Source organism: Cetorhinus maximus, chromosome 3 (genome assembly GCF_964194155.1).
Source record: "Cetorhinus maximus chromosome 3, sCetMax3.hap1.1, whole genome shotgun sequence".
NCBI classification, from domain to species: Eukaryota; Metazoa; Chordata; class Chondrichthyes; order Lamniformes; family Cetorhinidae; genus Cetorhinus; species Cetorhinus maximus.
The window spans coordinates 82,210,579-82,227,976 of record NC_135881.1 but is presented as its reverse complement, the minus strand read 5'-3'; the positions used below and the strand labels follow the sequence as shown (position 1 = coordinate 82,227,976).

At 42.8% G+C, this 17,398-nt stretch overlaps 1 protein-coding gene across 1 annotated transcript in view; it reads right to left on the bottom strand.

The window, feature by feature from the left end:
• Positions 1-17,398, bottom strand: part of LOC144678746 (insulin-like growth factor-binding protein 4) — a 138,875-nt gene that overhangs the window by 329 nt on the left and 121,148 nt on the right. Inside the window, exon 3 of the mRNA XM_078538609.1 lies at positions 7,404-7,532. Within this exon, the coding sequence (XP_078394735.1) occupies positions 7,404-7,532 (129 nt within the window). The remainder of the gene's footprint in view (positions 1-7,403; positions 7,533-17,398) is intronic.

Below are 17,398 nucleotides of genomic sequence, written 5' to 3'. Positions count from 1 at the left end.
CTGATGGTGTGCAGTCTTGTTCAAAAGGAAAGCAGACTGAACAATCAGATGTGGAATATCACTGCATCTTTTTTTTGGCTTTTGCAATATTCTGCACAAAATAACATGAATTGGCCCTCGTGCCTGATTTGTATACTGAGAGTGAGCTGCAGGTACAGAGATTTGATCGAGGTGTTCAAAATCATGAGGGGGCTGGATAGAGTAGATGGGGAGAAACGGTTCCCGCTCTTGAAAACATCGAGAACAAGAGGGCACAGATTTAAAATGATTTGCTACGGAAGCAAATGTGATGTTAGAAAAAACTTTTTCATACAGCGAGTGGTTCGGGTTTGGAATGCACTGCTTGGAAGTGTGGTGGAGGCAGGTTCAAATAAGGCAGTAAAGAGGGCATTAGATGATTATTTAAATGGAAACAATGTGCAGGGTTGCAAGGAAAAGGCAAGGAGAATGGCATAATGGTCATTCGGAGATCAGACACGATGGGCCGAATGGCCTCTTTCTGCATCGTAACAATTCTGTGATTCTGTGATCATGTCTGACCAGCAGTGACCTTTAGGTAAGTTGTGGCCTGGGGGTGTGTGGTGGCGGCTGGGGTGGGGGGGCCATTGCATCTCCTGTGGAGTCAGAAAAGCACCACCACCTATGGCTCCATAGGATGGTGTTTTTTGAGAAAGAATGTAAAAGGAAAAGTGGTTGGAGACCACTGCAGACTCCTGAGTGGAGTAGGCCCAACACCTATCCCACTCAAGTGGTGATCGGCTTGTGACTGGGGTCCTTGAACAGGCATTGGCCCTTCATAGGCCTAAAGGCTGTTTGAGGTATCTGTTCATGCCTGATAAACAGTTACCAATTTCCACCACATTATGTAATTCCTATACTGACAGTACCAAATTAGAGGATGACAAAGTATGAGGAAGAATAGAGGAGAATAGTGCCTCAATTGAACCTGCCTTCACCACACTTCCAGGCAGTGCATTCCAGACCTGAACCACTCGCTGTGTGGATAAGTTTTTTCTCACATCACATTTGCTTCTTTTGAAAATCATTAAGGGATGACAAAGTATGAGGAAGAATAGAGGAGAGAGGCTGTCCAAGTGGTAGCTGCAGAAAAATGTGAAATAGTACATTGTGGTTAAAAAAATATACAATGAAAGTATACCCTAAAGATAAGATTCTTAACAGTGACAGACAGATATAGAGATACAGATATGCAGGTCTTGTGTCAGAAGCTTGTCAAGGCACATTTAGGTTTTTTGGGTGTAATTCAGGCTGACTCTTCGATGTAATACTGATAGAAAGATAAATGGTTGGAGATGCTACCTTTTACGTGAGACATTAAACTGAAGCAAAGTCTGCTTGTTTAGGTGGCTGTAAAGGCCCTATGTCACTATTTGAAGAACAAGGGAGTTCTTTAGTCCTAGTCAATCTTAGTCTATCACTCAACACAACCAAAAGCAGAGTAACCAGTCATCTACCTTATGTCTCAATTAAAAGCGAGTCCTTCCAATAATGCAGCACTTCTTCCATCTTGAAGCTAGGTTAAGTGCTGAAGACCCAAAGCTTTCGGATTCAGGAGCGTGAGTGCTTTCACTGAGGCAAACCATCAAGGTTGTCTTCTGTGATGTAATTTCTAAAGGCTCTTTTTAATTTATTGGCCTGCACCCTCAATATTCCACTAGATGGCATGTTAATACTCCCAAGAAGACCGACATGTATAGTTCATGAACTACATTTGAAGTGCCATTGTCGAACAGGTTAAAGTTTCCATTCTGCACTCCGAGTGCCAGGAAGGCAATGCTGAAAAATCCTACAGATGAAAGATCAAGGGTCGCGCTTGCATTATTTCCAGTCCTCCCAGTGAAGAAAGCTCCACACTGGGAGAGCCGTAACACTGATTTCTTTCAGGAGAGTCAGTGGTACTGATTCAGAAGCAGAAATTTTATGCTAGGGATTCCAGCCAATTGATAAATGAACTGTCACAACACACTTCACGTTTGTCTCCAGTCACTGGAGGAAAGAAAAACAAATTACCAGATTCCATGTAAAATATTCAGGATGTAGAGGAAAACATTGCAAGTCAGTCTCAGTTCATTGTATCAAGACATTCACTGTTTCCAGTGCAACACCCCTTGTACATGTTTGGCAAACTGGATAAAATATGCTATAATTTGAAATACACTGAAAACATGTTTACAAGTATACTGAAGTTATTTTTTGCTGTTTGTAAAATGTTACTTCATATGTTCACAAATGTTACTTTGTGGTAAACTACACAATGGGCAATAAACATGCGAATACAAAAAAAAAAAAATCTGGGTTTGAAGGGGAGGGTGGGATTGGCCACACTCTGCAGAAAGGAGGCCGAAGAAGCACTGTAAAAGACATTTTCTTGTGGAGCTGACAGCTCCTGCTTCCCTTTCACTGCCTGGTTTCCAGGCCATGTGCAGCAACTGTAAAAATTAAACCAGGCTTCCAGTTGCACTCTGTTGCAAGTATGTTAATGAAGTGCTCTTCATTTCCTCATCGTATAACCACCTGGCGCCATAAAAACAGCAACGGGTGTCTCTGTAACAGGCTGGGGTTACATCCCCTATTCTTTTCATTTTTAACTTCACCCCAGCTCATCATCTGTTGTGTAATGGGGGATGAGGAAGTTAGCGGGTTGGTGATGGTGGAAGGTATATATTAAGACCCTTATGCAGGCTGTATTGCAGGAAGCCATCAGAACAGTCCACCAGTGGAAGCATCACTAGAGGACCTCTCAGGCAGGGCTCTGGTTTAATCATGAATTTGAATGCAATGCAATCCCCAGGCTGTCAGCCTCTCACCTTCTGTGTGAAGCGTGGAAAAAGTGAAGACTCTCCCCATCATGGCAGCTGCCAGTATCGTAGGTAGAAACCTTCATGATCAGATCCTGGTGGTTACCCATTGTACGTTAATGGATGCAAGATGCTGACTGATATTACTGAAATCCCTTGCAGTAGTCCAGAAAGAGTAAAGCAGGGAATTTTAGGACTGCTGTAATCTTGGTTTGAACAAGCAGTGCATTAGTTGTGTAAATTTATTGCCAGTCTTGCTGCATGGCATGACACGATTCTGTGACAGCCTCCTTGCAGAAGCATAGCTTCGTTACGAGCTATTTCTCAGACAATTGCAACATGTTATCCTAGGTCTATGCACTCTACTGGCTTCCCGTCGGGCGGCCTGCCCACTTAAAATGGCGGCGGGGCCCGTTTCAGTGGCAGCGATCGGCTGCCCGCCTGCCGCTGAGCCGGTGGGGCCTGCCTGCCCATCAAGGGCAAAATTCTGCCCAAGGAGTCTGCAATAAAAACAGAAAATGCTGGAATATCTCTCCTTCAGAGTTGGAGTTTTTGCTCTGAAGAAGAGTAATATATACTTGAAACATTAACTCTGTTGCTCTCTCCACAGATGCTGTCAGACCAACTGAGATTTTCCAGAATTTTCTGTTTTTATTTCAGATTTCCAGCATTCATAGTACTTGCTTTTATATAAGGAGTATGCAGATGGATATAGATAAGTTGAGTAAGTGGGCAAAAATTTGGCAGATGATGTATAATGTGGGAAAATGTGAAGTTGTTCACTTTGGCAGGAAGAATAAAAAAGAAGAGTATTACTTAAACGGAGAATGACTGCAGAACTCCGAGGTGCAGAGGGATCTAGGTGCTCTCATGCATAAGTCACAAAAAGTTAGTACGCAGGTAAAGCACATAATCACGACAGCTAATGGAATGCTGTCCCTTATTACGAAAGGAATTGAACATAAAAGTAATGCTTCAGTTATGCTGGGCATTGGTGAGACCACATTTCGAATACTGTGTGCAGTTTTGCTCTCCTTATTTAAGGAAGGATGTAAATATGTTGGAGGTGGTTCAAAGGAGGTTTACTAGATTGATACCTGGAATGAGCAAGTTGTCTTACGAGGAAAGGTTGGATGGGCTGTGCTTGTTTCCACTGGAGTTCAGAAGAGTGAGGGGTGACTTCCTGAATGGTCTTGACAAGGTAGACAGGTTTCCTCTGCCGGATGAGCCCAGAACTAGGAGCCACTATTTTAAAATTAGGTGTCACCCTTATAGGAAAGAGATGAGGAGAATTTTTTTCTCTCAGAGGGTTGTGTGACTTTGGAACTCTTTCTCTTAGAAGGTGGTGGAAGCAGGGTCATTGAATATTTTAAAGGCAGGGTAAGATAGATTCATGTTAGGCAAGGGAATCAAAGGTTATCCAGGATAAATGGGAATGTGGAACTCAGAACAGAAACAGATCAGCCATGATCTTATTGAATGGCAGAGCAGGCTCAAGGCATCAAATGGCCTACTTCTGCTCCTATTTTGTAAGTTCATATGTTCATACCCTGTCGAACCCTGTGAGAATTTTGTACACTTTAATGAGATCAATAGGATGATGAGACTGGAAGGGGTTTTTTTTTGCACTTTGTAAACAAGCCTGCTCCAGCATATATTAAATCTGAACAGCATGTGCAGATTGTTCAACAGACAGGTCTCTCTACCTCAAACTCTGCTTTGTAATTACTCCAAGACAGGAGTCGATAGAGATTAACTATTTCTTCTGGTAAGGGAGCCCAGAACAAGGGGACACAACTGTTAAGCTAGGGTTTTCAAAGGTTAGCCAGAAAGCACTTTTTACAAATGGTAATGCAAATCTGGAACCCTCTCCCCAAAAAAGCTGTTGAGTTTACATCAATTGAATATTTCAAAATTGAGATTGATAGCATTTTGTTAGGCAAGAGTATTAAGGGGTATGGATCCAAGGAATGTGATCAGAGTTGTGCTTTTGATCAACCATTGTAAGGGTTAACATAAGAAGCATACATGATACTGATGTATTAGTGCTGTCAGATCACATGACTGAGAAGTAAGAGAGATCTGGAAGAGGAGGAGTTCTAATCTCGTGTAGAGGCCCATATCTGTAAATACTTGCTGTAAATAAACAATTATGTTTAAGGAGATTACGGACTCGACCAGCATCATTTTGGGGACTAGACAATCCCTAAAACTCTGTCCGAACCCCTATCACATAATGAAACATGATAGCAGTAATTAAAAAACCCAACAAAAATTGAAATAAGCTACAGGGATGGCAAGGGAAGAGATCCTCGAAGGAAGATAAAAGAGAAAAAAATTACAAGACTCACCAAGACAACAGAACATTGTGAGAGCAGCAGATGCAAGCTGTAACATAGACCTAGAGACCAGACAGCAGTGAACACAGGCCTGAAGCAGCAAGCAGCAGCACAGAAACAGGAACAATTCCAGGGCTCAGCAGAAGCATGGAATCCACACTACCACTCCCAGAACCATTTCAGAGTGTAGAAGGCCCACAACTGGGACAACTGGAGAAAAAAAGTTCACAAGGTACAGAACTGCTTCAGGATTACATAAAAAAGACCAAAAAGACCAGGTCAGTACTCTAATTTATGCTGTAGGATCTATCGCTGATAACATGATAGCAAGGCAGGGTGTTAATGAGACTTCAGTTTCTTATGAAGTCCTGCATGCCTTTGACTCTTATTTTAGGGTCTATTGGAATTTAATAATCAAGAGGGCTAAATTAAATAGAAGAAAGCAAAGGCCAGGCAAAAGCTTGGATTCATTCAGCAACAATCTCTATAGGCTGGCAGAGAACTATGCTTATGCAATTTAAAAGGCAAGCTGATTTGCAATACAATTGTAGTCAGGGTCCTAAATGAAGCATAATTAGATTTTTTACAGACAAGAGAGGATTTAAAGCTGGTGAAATCAGATCACAAAACAAATGGAGCTTAGGAAGCCGATTTGGGTGTTCATTCGAGGGAAAGCAGTGGTCTCATTGAGGAGATCAAGTGAGACCATTCAATTTGTAGGCTGTAAAAGGCAAGCACACCATAGCTTAAACCTGAGAAAATAGGGGAAAGCATGCCAACCACCAGTTTGAAATGTCTCTGGTGTGGCAGGAACAAACAGCACAAATGGGAAGAATGTCCTGGGGGGGTGGAGCAGGGGGGTGTCAGAGTGTCATAACTGTTGAAAAATAGGCCACTTCAAGACTGTTTGTTGCTCAAAAACACTGACAACCTGTAAAAGGAGGGAGAAAATTTTAAAACCGAGCCACACACAAGTGGAAGAATGGCAAGAACTGGAATTAACCTTCTTAGAGGATATAAATGACCCTGAAAATGAGTGTTGGAGTGTTAAATTTGAAGTGGATGGACATCCCACAGAGTTTAAATAAGACACAAGAGCAGGGGTTTCTAATTTATTAGGTGATGTTAAATAGTTCAAGCAGGTTACATTGCAACCCTCATCTATCAAATTACAAGGTCCTGGGGTACCAACTCATGCCAACTCATGGCAAAGCTGAAATATAAAGCTCAAACCTCCCTATGTCATTCAAAGTCAAGAATGCTCTCTACTAAGCAGAAAGGCATGCCTAAAACTGAAATTAATTTGTAAGGTCGACAAAGTTGCTGATGAAAATTACAGCACTACATTCCAAAATGAATTCCTAAAATTGGTTACAGGGCTAGGGAAATTAAAGACTGAGTACCATATCATCCTAAACTAATTTGCCTCTTTACACCAAGGCAAGTCCCTCATCCATTCTTGGACAAAGCAAAGGGTGAAATTGAAAAGATGCAGCAGCAAGGGGTTACCTCACCGGTCACCATGCCAACAAAATGTTTTTCAGGAAAGGTTATAGTCTGAAAACCAAATTAATCTATAGGAATCTGAGTGGATTTAACTCAAGTAAACAAATCAGTGGAACATGAGATCCGCCTGATGGCCTCAGTGGATGAGAGCCTTGCCAAACTAGTCAGGTGTATTCTATTTACCAAATTGAATGTGAACAGTGGATTTTGGCAGTTGCCTCTGGACAAAGAATCCAGATTATTGACCACATTTATAACACCATTAAATCATTATTGTTTCAATAAATTGAACTTTGGAATCACGTCCACTACAGAAATTTTCCAGCAAACAATGTCTAACACTTTAGAAGGCATGGAAGGAGTAAATGTGCCATGATGTCATATGCCAGAGTAAAGGGTTAACATCAGAAGCATACATGATGCTGATTTAATTATGATGTCACATCATATGACTGAATAGTAAGAGGGATCTTGAAGAGAGCAGAAGCTCTGAACTCATGTGGAAGTCCAAATGTGTAAATACTTGCTGTAAATAAACAGTTATTGTTAAAGAGACTACAGACTTGAGCAGCATATTTTTGGGAGACTAGCCAATCCCCAAAACCCTACCTAAACCCCTACCACACAACAAAAGAACCATTATCTAATTTACTGTGCAAACATAAGGGCAGAATGACCTACTCTTGTTTTTAGATTTCTATATCCCTCACTATCATTTTAACAGCAAAAATACACATACCTGTTTCAGGTTATAGAATCCTCTCTTATCACAGTTTGGGATGTGAAACCTGTAAAGCTCTTCATTAGCATGCTGTTGAATCACAATAATCCTTTCAATGGCTCGTTGCATTTCCTCCTGGCATGGGCCCTGTGTAGAATCAATATGGTTTTGACATGATATAGTTTTATTTTTAATGTACATTTATCTCCACAAAATATATGAGAAAACACAAATGTAAATATTCTACATTATTACCTCTTCCTTAATTGAAACATGATAACTAAAAATCAGTGATATACATACTGACCACATTCATTTTATTATATATTTACTGTTAGCCCTGGCTCAGCTGGTAGCAATCTCTCATCTAAGTCAGAAGGCTGTGAGTTAAAGTCCCATTCACACTTGAGCACAAAAATTTAGGTTTAAAATTCAATGCTGCATTGCTGGAGCACACTGTCTTTTGGATGAAATGTTAACTTGTAGCTCTCTTTGTCTTTTCAGGAGGATGTGAAAGATCTCTTGGTACAATTTTGAAAAAAGGAAGGGGGCTTATCCCTGACGTCTTGGCCAATATTTACCCCTTGATCAATATCAAAAAAGCAGATTATCTTGCCGTTATCACATTGCTGCTTGTGGGAGCTTTCAGTGCACAAATTGGCTGTTGTATTTCCTACATTAGAACAGTGACTACATTTCAAAAGTACTTTGCTGGCTGTAAAGCATGTTAGGATGCCCTGGGGTTATGAAGGGTGTTAGTTAACTGCAAGTCCTTTTTTCCTAATTTATAATTTTTTGATAATTACTGAATAAATATTCAATTGTTATATCAAAATCATTAATCTTTCGATAAGAGCATCATCATACACCAATAACACTGACCGCTTTGGCTATTGACAAAAAGCAGGCTCAATTTAAAGGAAAATAAAATTGCATGTTTGAAATTTATGGTACAAAGTAACAAACAAATTGGAGTGATTTCAAGGCTGTAATCCCACTTTCTTGTTCCGGTGATCATTACAAACTGTTCAAGTGTGTTTTTAGTAGTTGATGGCCAACTAGATGTCAAAGAAACATATAATGGTTACAGCGCAGAAGGAAGTTATTTGGCTCTTTGTGTCTGTGCTGGCTCTCCACAAGCGCAATTAATCAAGTGCCACTCCCCTGCCTTGTCATCACAGCCTGCAACCTATCCCTTTCAGATAATGATCCAATTCCCTTTTGACTGTGTTGATTGAATCTGCCTCCACTGCACTCTCAGGCAGTGTATTCCCGATCCCAACCACTTGCTGTGTTAAAAAAAGATTTCCTCATCTCGCCATTGCTTCTTTTGCCAATTACTTTAAATCTGTGTCCGCTTCTTCATGATCCTTCCACCAATAGGAACAGTTTCTCCCTATCTGTGCAGACCCATTAAGATTTTGAATATTTCTATCAAATCTCCTCTCAACTTTCTCTTTTCCAAGGTTAACAGCCACAGCTTCTCCAATCCACCTACGTAACTGAAGTTCCTCATACCTGGAATTATTCTTATGAACTATTTTGACACCCTCTTTAATGCCTTTGTCAAGGGTCATCAACAGTGCTATCAATCAGCACTTGCTTAGCAATAACCTACTCACTGACGCCCAGTTTGGGTTCCACCAAAACCACTCAACTCCTGATCTCATTACAGCCTTGGTTCAAACATGGACCAAAGAGCTGAACTCCAGAGGTGAGGTGAGAGTGACTGCCCTTGACATCAAGGCATTTGACCTAGTGTGGCGTCAAGGAGCCCTAGCAAGACTGGAGTCAATTGTCATCAGGGGGTAAACTCCCCGCTGGTTGGAGTCATACCTTGCCAAAGGAAGATGGTTGTGGTTGTTGGAGGTCAGTCATCTCAGTTCCAGGACATCACTGCAGGAGTTCCTCAGGTTAGTGTCCTAGGCCCAACCATCTTCAGCTGCTTCATCAATGACCTTCCTTCCATCATAAGGTCAGAAGTGGGGATGTTAGCTGATGATTGCACAATGTTCAGCACCATTTGTAACCCCTCAGATACTGAAGCAGTTCATGTCCATATGTAGGGAGCCCTGGACAATATCCAGGCTTGGTCTGACAAGTGGCAAGTAACATTCACGCCACACAAGTGCCAGGCAATGACCATCTCCAACAAGAGAGAATCCAACCATCACCCCTTAACATTCAATGGCATTATCATCACTGAAATCCTACTATTAACATCCTGGGATTCACCATTGACCAGGAATTGAACCGGACTAGCCATATAAATACTGTGGCTACAATGACAGGTCAGAGGCTAGGAATCTGCAGCAAATGACTCATCGCCTGACCCTCCAAAGACTGTTCACCATCTACAAGGCACAAGTCAGGAGTGTGATGGAATACTCCCCACTTGCCTGGATGAGTGCAGCTCCCACAACACTTAAGAAGCTTGACACCATCCAGGACAAAGCAGCATATTTGATTGGCACCCCTTCCAATTCACCCCCTCCACCACTGACGAACCGTAGCAACAGTGTGTACCATCTAAAAGATGCACTGCAGAAACTCACCAAGGGTCCTTAGACAGTACCTGCCAAACCTACCACTGTGAACATCTAGAAGGACAAGGGCAGCAGACACAAGCAAGTCCCCTCCAAGTCACTCACCATCCTGACTTGGCCGTTCCTTCACTGTTGCTGGGTCAAAATCCTGGAACTCCCCCCTGAACAGCACTGTGGATGTACCTACACCACAGGGACTGCAGTGGTTCAAGAAGGCAGCTCACCACCACCTTCTTAAGGGCAATTATAATGAGCAATAAATGGTGACCTAGCCTGCAATGCCCACATTCCGCAAATGAACAAAAGAAAATGAATAGTTAATTTGAGGTACATGTGAGTTAACAGACAAAGTGTGGTTGAACACACCACACTGCACAATAAATGCCAGATGCAACCAAGACAGTTTCCATGGATTTCTCAACAACCCAACCAAACATCAGTAACACTGTGAGTCAACTAAACTCATTGGAACTCTTTCTCTCTCACGAGGGATTACAGTCTTCACCTATGCAAATCTAATCTTGGAATTCTCTCCAAATGTCGCTCCAACTCGGATGGCGCCAATGACATCCCACCTTCAGTCTTGTCTCCCAAGACTCCATTGCCTGGATTCCCAAGCATGCACTCAAGCACCAACTCACAAACACAACTTCAGCTCTTCGGCCATGCCAAACAGACTACTGTTGCAAAGGATTATGTTCATCCCAATGATCCACAGCATGGAGACACCAAACCTCTGCTGCCTTCTTAGATCTTCAGGGCTTCTCCTAAGCCCTCTTCAATCACCAGGGCTTCTCCTGAGCCCTCACCACTTAAAGTCTGATAACTCCAGCCCCTTTTTCAGCTTGGAGCTTCTTTCTCCACTCCTCTTTCTTCTTATTTTGGACCTTCTTCTGACCACTCTCCCTTTGGGACCTCTCCCTGTCCACTCTCCCTTCCCCTGCCTGGGACTCTTCTCTGCAAGCATGCTCCACTCTGATCACATGACCCAGGTTTTTGTGCCATTTTCCCTTTTTCATAGGTGCACTGGTGTCGAGATGGCTGAGCCTTTTAGCAGCTGGAAGAGAAACCTGGAAGAGAACACACATGGCCAGAGATACTGCTGCACAGTTTTGAAACTCATAGCCTGCTAGGGATAATAGTCCTCTGCCCACAGAATTTAAAATGCTGGAATGCACATGCACAGCGCGCTCCCAGTCCCCACATGCGTGGAAACTCTGAGGCCTGTACTCTATTATCAGTGAGAAAGAAAGTTGGCTTTTGTAATTGACATTAATGTATATCAGGAAGAGCAGGGGTCCTAACACCCATCCTGGGGAACTCTACTTAAAAACTTTCCACCAGTTCAAAAACAATTGCACACCATTACTCTCTGCCAATTTTGTATCCATGTTGCTACTGTCCCTTTCATTCCATGAGCTGGAACTTTGCTCAAAAGTCTGTTATGCAGCACTTTGTCGAGTACCTTTTGGAATGTGCTCCACACTAATGGCATTACCCTCATCAACCCTCTCCACTACCTCATCAAAAAACTTAAGCAAGTTAATTGAACACAATTTGTCCTTAACAAATCTGTGCTGGCTTTGCTTAATTAACCCACATTTGCCAAAGTGATTATTTTGTCTTGAATCATAGGGGAGAATTTTCTCCCCATGGAGGGGGGCTGAGCAGGAGTGGGTGGGCACGCCCGTGATCGTCTGCGTGCTGCCATTTTATGTGGGTGGGCCAAGCGCGAAACAGCGCTGAAATCTCCCAGCAGCACAGAGCTGCCTCAGGGAGCTTAATTACATTTTGAAAAATTTAAATAAGGAGGAGAAAAAAAACATTTTCAGACATGTTCCCTCATGTGTGTCACATGAGCTGGGACATGTCAATGAATTTGAATAAAGAATTTTGTTTGAATTATAAATCCACCCGTTGGTGATGTTTCATGATAATTGCGAAGGCTGTCTGGGCTCTTTGCCTGCCCGCTAACCTTAAGGTTGGACGGACAGTTCCATTAATTACTTTAATTAGTTTTTAAATGGTCTTAATAGGCCTTTTACAGTTCGGCGGGAGAGCAGCCGACTCTGTTGCGCGCCTACTGAACTGAAGATCTGAATGACGCGTGGTGACTTCGGGACGCATGCCTGATGTCACCGCGCGTCATTTTACGTGTCGGCGAGCGGGGCCCGCCCCCGTATGCCAACCCAAAGAATCTGGCCATAGTTTCTGAAAGCTTTCTCACCACCAAGGTTAAACTGACTGGCCTGCATTTGCTGGGCTGTCTTCTTGTATTTATTTCTATGTAGGCTGTGGTGGTGGGATTTCTCCCTGAACCACTCTAGTTCTTGTGGTGATATTGTTTCCATGATAGTGTTCGATATAATTCAGGATTCTGACCTAGCGATAATGAAGGAATGATGGTAATCTGGAGTTAGAATGACATATGATTTGGAAGTGACAGTGTTCTTATGATCATGCTGCTCATGTAAGACTGGAAGATGCTGTTAAATTAGATATGATGATTTGCTACAATTTTTTTTGGTAGATAGCTCGTTCAAAAGATGGGCAGGATGGCCTCCTTCTGTGCTGTTATGTCTCTATGGCTCTATAACAGCTATAGTGCACTGGTGATATTTGAAATGCATGTTGAGTTCAATGGCTGGGGCACCAATTAAGAGAACTTTTCTGTTCTGAATGATGTTGAGCTTCATGAATACTGTTGCCTTACAGCTGCAATCATTTAAATGAACGGCGAGTATTCCATCACTATTCTGATGGAGAGGCTTTGTGAGGTCAAGGGGTGAACCATTCATTGCAGGACATCTAGTCTCTGTTTTTTTACTATTGGTGTTAAAATGACTGGATCAGTTCAACCTCTTGACCCAAGCATGTTGATGATGGGGTTCTTGGTGATGGCAGTGCCTGATGTTCATGGGAGTGAATTGGGTTTTGTTGCAGCTGCCGACTACCTGGCACTTATTAGTCACAAATGTTACCTACTACTTGTCAGCCCAAGCCTGGAAGTTGTCCAGGTCCTGCTGTTTTCCCCATTGACATCAATTTTACTAGAGCCTCTTTGTTGCCACACTAGATCAAATGCTGCATTGATGTCAAGGGGCAGCTACTCCCACCTTTCCTTCTGAAGTCAGCTCTTGCCTTTATATTTGGATTAAACCTGTGGTGAAGTTCAGAAATGAAACTTCAAAATTACAAAGGGTTAATTGAAACCTGCAGAGCTTTATAATCCTTTTTTTGTACAGGTTGAACTAAAATTGCAAACTTAGTCTCATTTTAAAAATATCAAGTGTTTTCCTAAGGGATCGGTTAGGGCAATACTATTTGTGTACCGATGTCACTGACGTCTACCCTTTAGCCCTCGGTTTCTGAGAATAGTCGAGAAGGGAGAGGCGTAAGCAAATGTCAATCATGTTGATACAATATCCACATATTCCTGATAATCTACCTCTTTAAAGGAAAATAATTACTAATGTATCTTCTGGTGATACAGTGAGTTGCTGTATCACACATTAAATACCAAAGGTGAGCTATGCTATTGAATCCTTAGCTCTGAACGTAATATTTGCCAGTCTTGCCTTGGTCATTCGAGAGGCACCGGGCAGCAGTCAGATACTCAGTCACAACAAGTGATCTCAGACCATCATCCTGAAATTCACAGTTAGTCATTTTAGAATGCCCATGACAGAGATCTGAGACCTGAGAGCAAATGATCCACTCTCTCTCTTAGCCACAGAATAATGTTTGTGGGAGGAAATGTTTTATACAGCAGAAAAAAATAACATGATAAACAAGCAAATTGGAAAACATAAAAAAGAAATGAAATTATGAATGAATTTTTCACCTGTGTACTTTTTCTCATCAAAGTGAATGATTTTAATGCAGAATAATTTTCTTCTTGCAAGACAATGCAATTGGCAACGTTTTGACTGCTGTACAAAGAGTTTGAACTTGCTGCCTGGGTGTAAAGCTGCCAATATGGATTGGCTGTCTGTTATAAAAACTGCAAGATTTTCATACCTGTTGGTCAGCAATGCCAGTTATACACCTGGAAAACAAGTTGAACATATACCCCTTGTAACCTGTGTAAGGAGGACATGGAGGAGTGGTTGGTGATGAGCTTGGGTATGGCAATAATGTGAAAAAGGGTTTCAGCAGTGTTGGAAGTAAGGTGAATATTGACGTATTTTTGATTTCATGTACTGAGGATCTGGATCAAGCACTTCAAACTCATCTAAAATATGATTAGACACAGAGTATATGTCTTGTTATTTGTCCATTAAAATGCATCTAAACCCTTTCTCAGAACAAATACTGCACCACTGTAACATTTTCCACTTGTGATACCAAGCCTTCTTACCTGTCCAAGTGAGGATACTAGTTTATAGCTACTTTCTACCCACTTTAAGAATATACCTATTAGGGCATGCATTAAAATGTCCCCAACACACTTATACAGCCAGCAGACAAAAGGGATTTGCAACCATTAGACAATTAGACTGGGCTGTGTTCAAAACTACATCCCAGGAATGAAACAATGGGCAGAATTTTTCATATGGCGGGTGGGCTTGGCAGGAGCAGGTGGGGGCAGGCGCGGAGCCGATCACCACCTGCGATCAGCTCCGCGTCACCATTTTAAGTGGGCAGGCCAATTAAGGCCTGCCCAGCGTAATACATGGCCAGTAGCGCTCAGCGCTATCTGTGCAGGCGGGGGGAGGAGGGAGAGTTGGGGCCAGTGTTCTTTCATGCATGCGCATAAAAGAGCGCTTCAATCTCCCTGAGGCATGGAGCTGTCTCAGGGAGATTGACTCGAAATTAAAATTATTAAATAAAAGGTGTAAAAATGTATTTAAACATATCCCCTCATGTGACTGTGTCACATGAGTTGGGACATGTTTTTATATTTCTGAAACTTTATTTATTTATTTAATAAAAGCTTTAGAAAACCTCATCCCGTTCATGGATGAGGTTTCCTTAAAAAGATGAAGGCCACTTGGGCTTTTCGCCTGCCCGCCAACGGGTCAGTTTTCACAAGTGGTTCAATTAATTTCTTAATGGCCTTAATAGGCTGTTTACATTTCGGTGGGCGTGCAGCCGGCTCTGGCACATGCCCGCCAAACGAAATATCGCAATGGCGCGCAGTGACATCAGGACGCATACCCGGCATAATCGCGTGTCATTTTACGTGTCGGTGTGTCGGGCCCGCCCTCGCACACCAACTGAAAAATTCTGCCTAATATCTAATTCATCAGATCACCAAGTCTATTGCAGTGACAACTTTAACAGTTTGAATAACAATAATGGATCTAAATAACCATCTATTTTATAGAAAATCCCCTAATCAAAGGTCCCTCCTACAGGCCCTAGCAAATAGACATTCGATGAGGAGGAAAAAGAGCAATCTCACTCCACTGATATCAGTCCACAGACTGTGTGCATTAGTGGGTATTTAATTCAGTGGCATTTGTTTCAGAATGGGTCAGAAGCTGCGCTTTGTAGTTTAACATGATGCCAAGAGTTTAACAGTGTCTACTGACTAGAGGAAAAAATGTGATAAAATGTGATTCTTTTGCCTGAAGTCAGTGGAGCTAGGCTGGTTCCCACCTCTTAACTGAAATGATTCTCTCCTGCTCTTCACATTGGAACTCTTCTACTAAATATTTACCTGAAAGGAAAAGAAAAGCTGCTCAACAAAATAAGAAAATAAAAAAAATCAGAGACTCTTTCTTAAATATCACTGCATTTATTTAAGGATAGTAACGAAATACAAATGAGGCATCAAGGACTTTTCACCTTTTAGCTTATGAAACTTTGGGTTTAACAAAGAATGCGATCATGCCTCCATGTGGTCATTGAAGACATTGCACAAAGAATATTGACTAGGTTTTTTTTGCGTTAATTTTATAAATTCCATCCTTATTCTGCTTTCTTCTTTTCAGTTGTGTACTATTAAGTACCTGCTCAGCTCCAAGGGTGGAATTTTCCACTCCCATCAGCCGCAGGAATTGTGGCAACCAGGGGCACTTAATTTGGCAGGAAGCAAAAAATCTGTTTCCCAACAGCAGAATAAACTGTTGGAATTTTGTTCTCTCTTTCAAGGCTGGATGAGCTTCCTGACAAAGAATGTCGGGAGCCCCATTTGCATGTATTAGCATCTCATGCATGCTCATAAAAAGACCACTTTGCCGGAATTAAGTTCGCCCTCCAAATTAGGTTCCCTGCCAGTGAGAGTTTAGAAAGTTATTTTTTACGACTGTATGTAAGTGGTGTGCACCTGACGAGCTTCACCCCATCCATGACTCTGAGATCAGTGGATGCTGACTTTGTCTTCTTGGGGGCCTCACATAACTTCATTCATGTTGACTGCTGGTAGCAAAAGCTGCAACAAGGCTGGACGTGGGAGGCAGGCTAAGCAGGGAAAGCGGGTGAGAAGAATGTCCTGAGAAAGGTGGGGAAAAAGTGTCTGGGGAACTGGAGGGAGAGAGCGTCTTAGAGGGTGGGGTCAGTTGTGTTGACGGTGGTGTCCTGGGGGGGCTTGTGAACTCAGGCTACTGTGATAGGAGAGAACTGTCACAGTCAGAGGGGGGAGTGGTATGTGGTAGGGTGGCAGGTTCAGGGTGAGAGTTTGGTAGGTGAAGGTCTCATGGGGGGTGGGGGGGGGTCAAGGAGAGAGACTAGACAGGTGGCTCAGATAACGGAAGGGATCAGGGTCAGGATTGGCATGGGGGCGGTAGTGGTGTCAGCTTTGAGGGGAGGGAAGGCATGTGGAGGTGGATTGTGACATGGTCTGTGGTAATAGGGGGAGGTTCAATGGTGGGAAAAGGGTGGGTCAAGGGTGATGGCAGGAGGGAAGTTGGTGGGTGAAGGGGGAGGGTAGAAGGTGGTGGACCAAGTCTGGAAGGTGATGCGCACTATTTTTCAAATCTGACCTTGACCTCGCAATTAGTCAATCAGTGAGATCCCTCGAGGTAGGAGGAGGGTCTTTTTGGGTGGGTGGAGTTCAAGGTCAGCACAAGTGGCCGACTAAAGTGACATTCTAATAATTAAGCGGCAACTGGATGTCAACCATGCTCAGTTGTATTCTCTTCTCTCGGGTGAAGCCCACATGGCAGCAGGTTTGTCCACCACTCATGGGTCTCATAACATCGAGATCCTAGTAATGTGTGGAGCTGCCATTCATTCTGTGCCATTTGCCATCGGCTGCAGTCAGAGGCAGGGACAAGGGAGGGAGGGAGGTGGAATGCCTCCAAGGGGCACGGCTGGTTGACGGTAGCCAACTCACGACCCTAAACAACCATCCTTCTGGGAGAATGGACATGGCTGGCAAGGGCTCATGTGGTTAGTCTTTCTATGCTACCAAGGCGGTGATCTCTCCATAAAGTCTTGAGGCTATTGGAGGCAAGCAGAATAGTGTCAGAGGGAGGCTTTTTGCGCATGGCTCTCATCACCATGGTCAAACAGCAATGT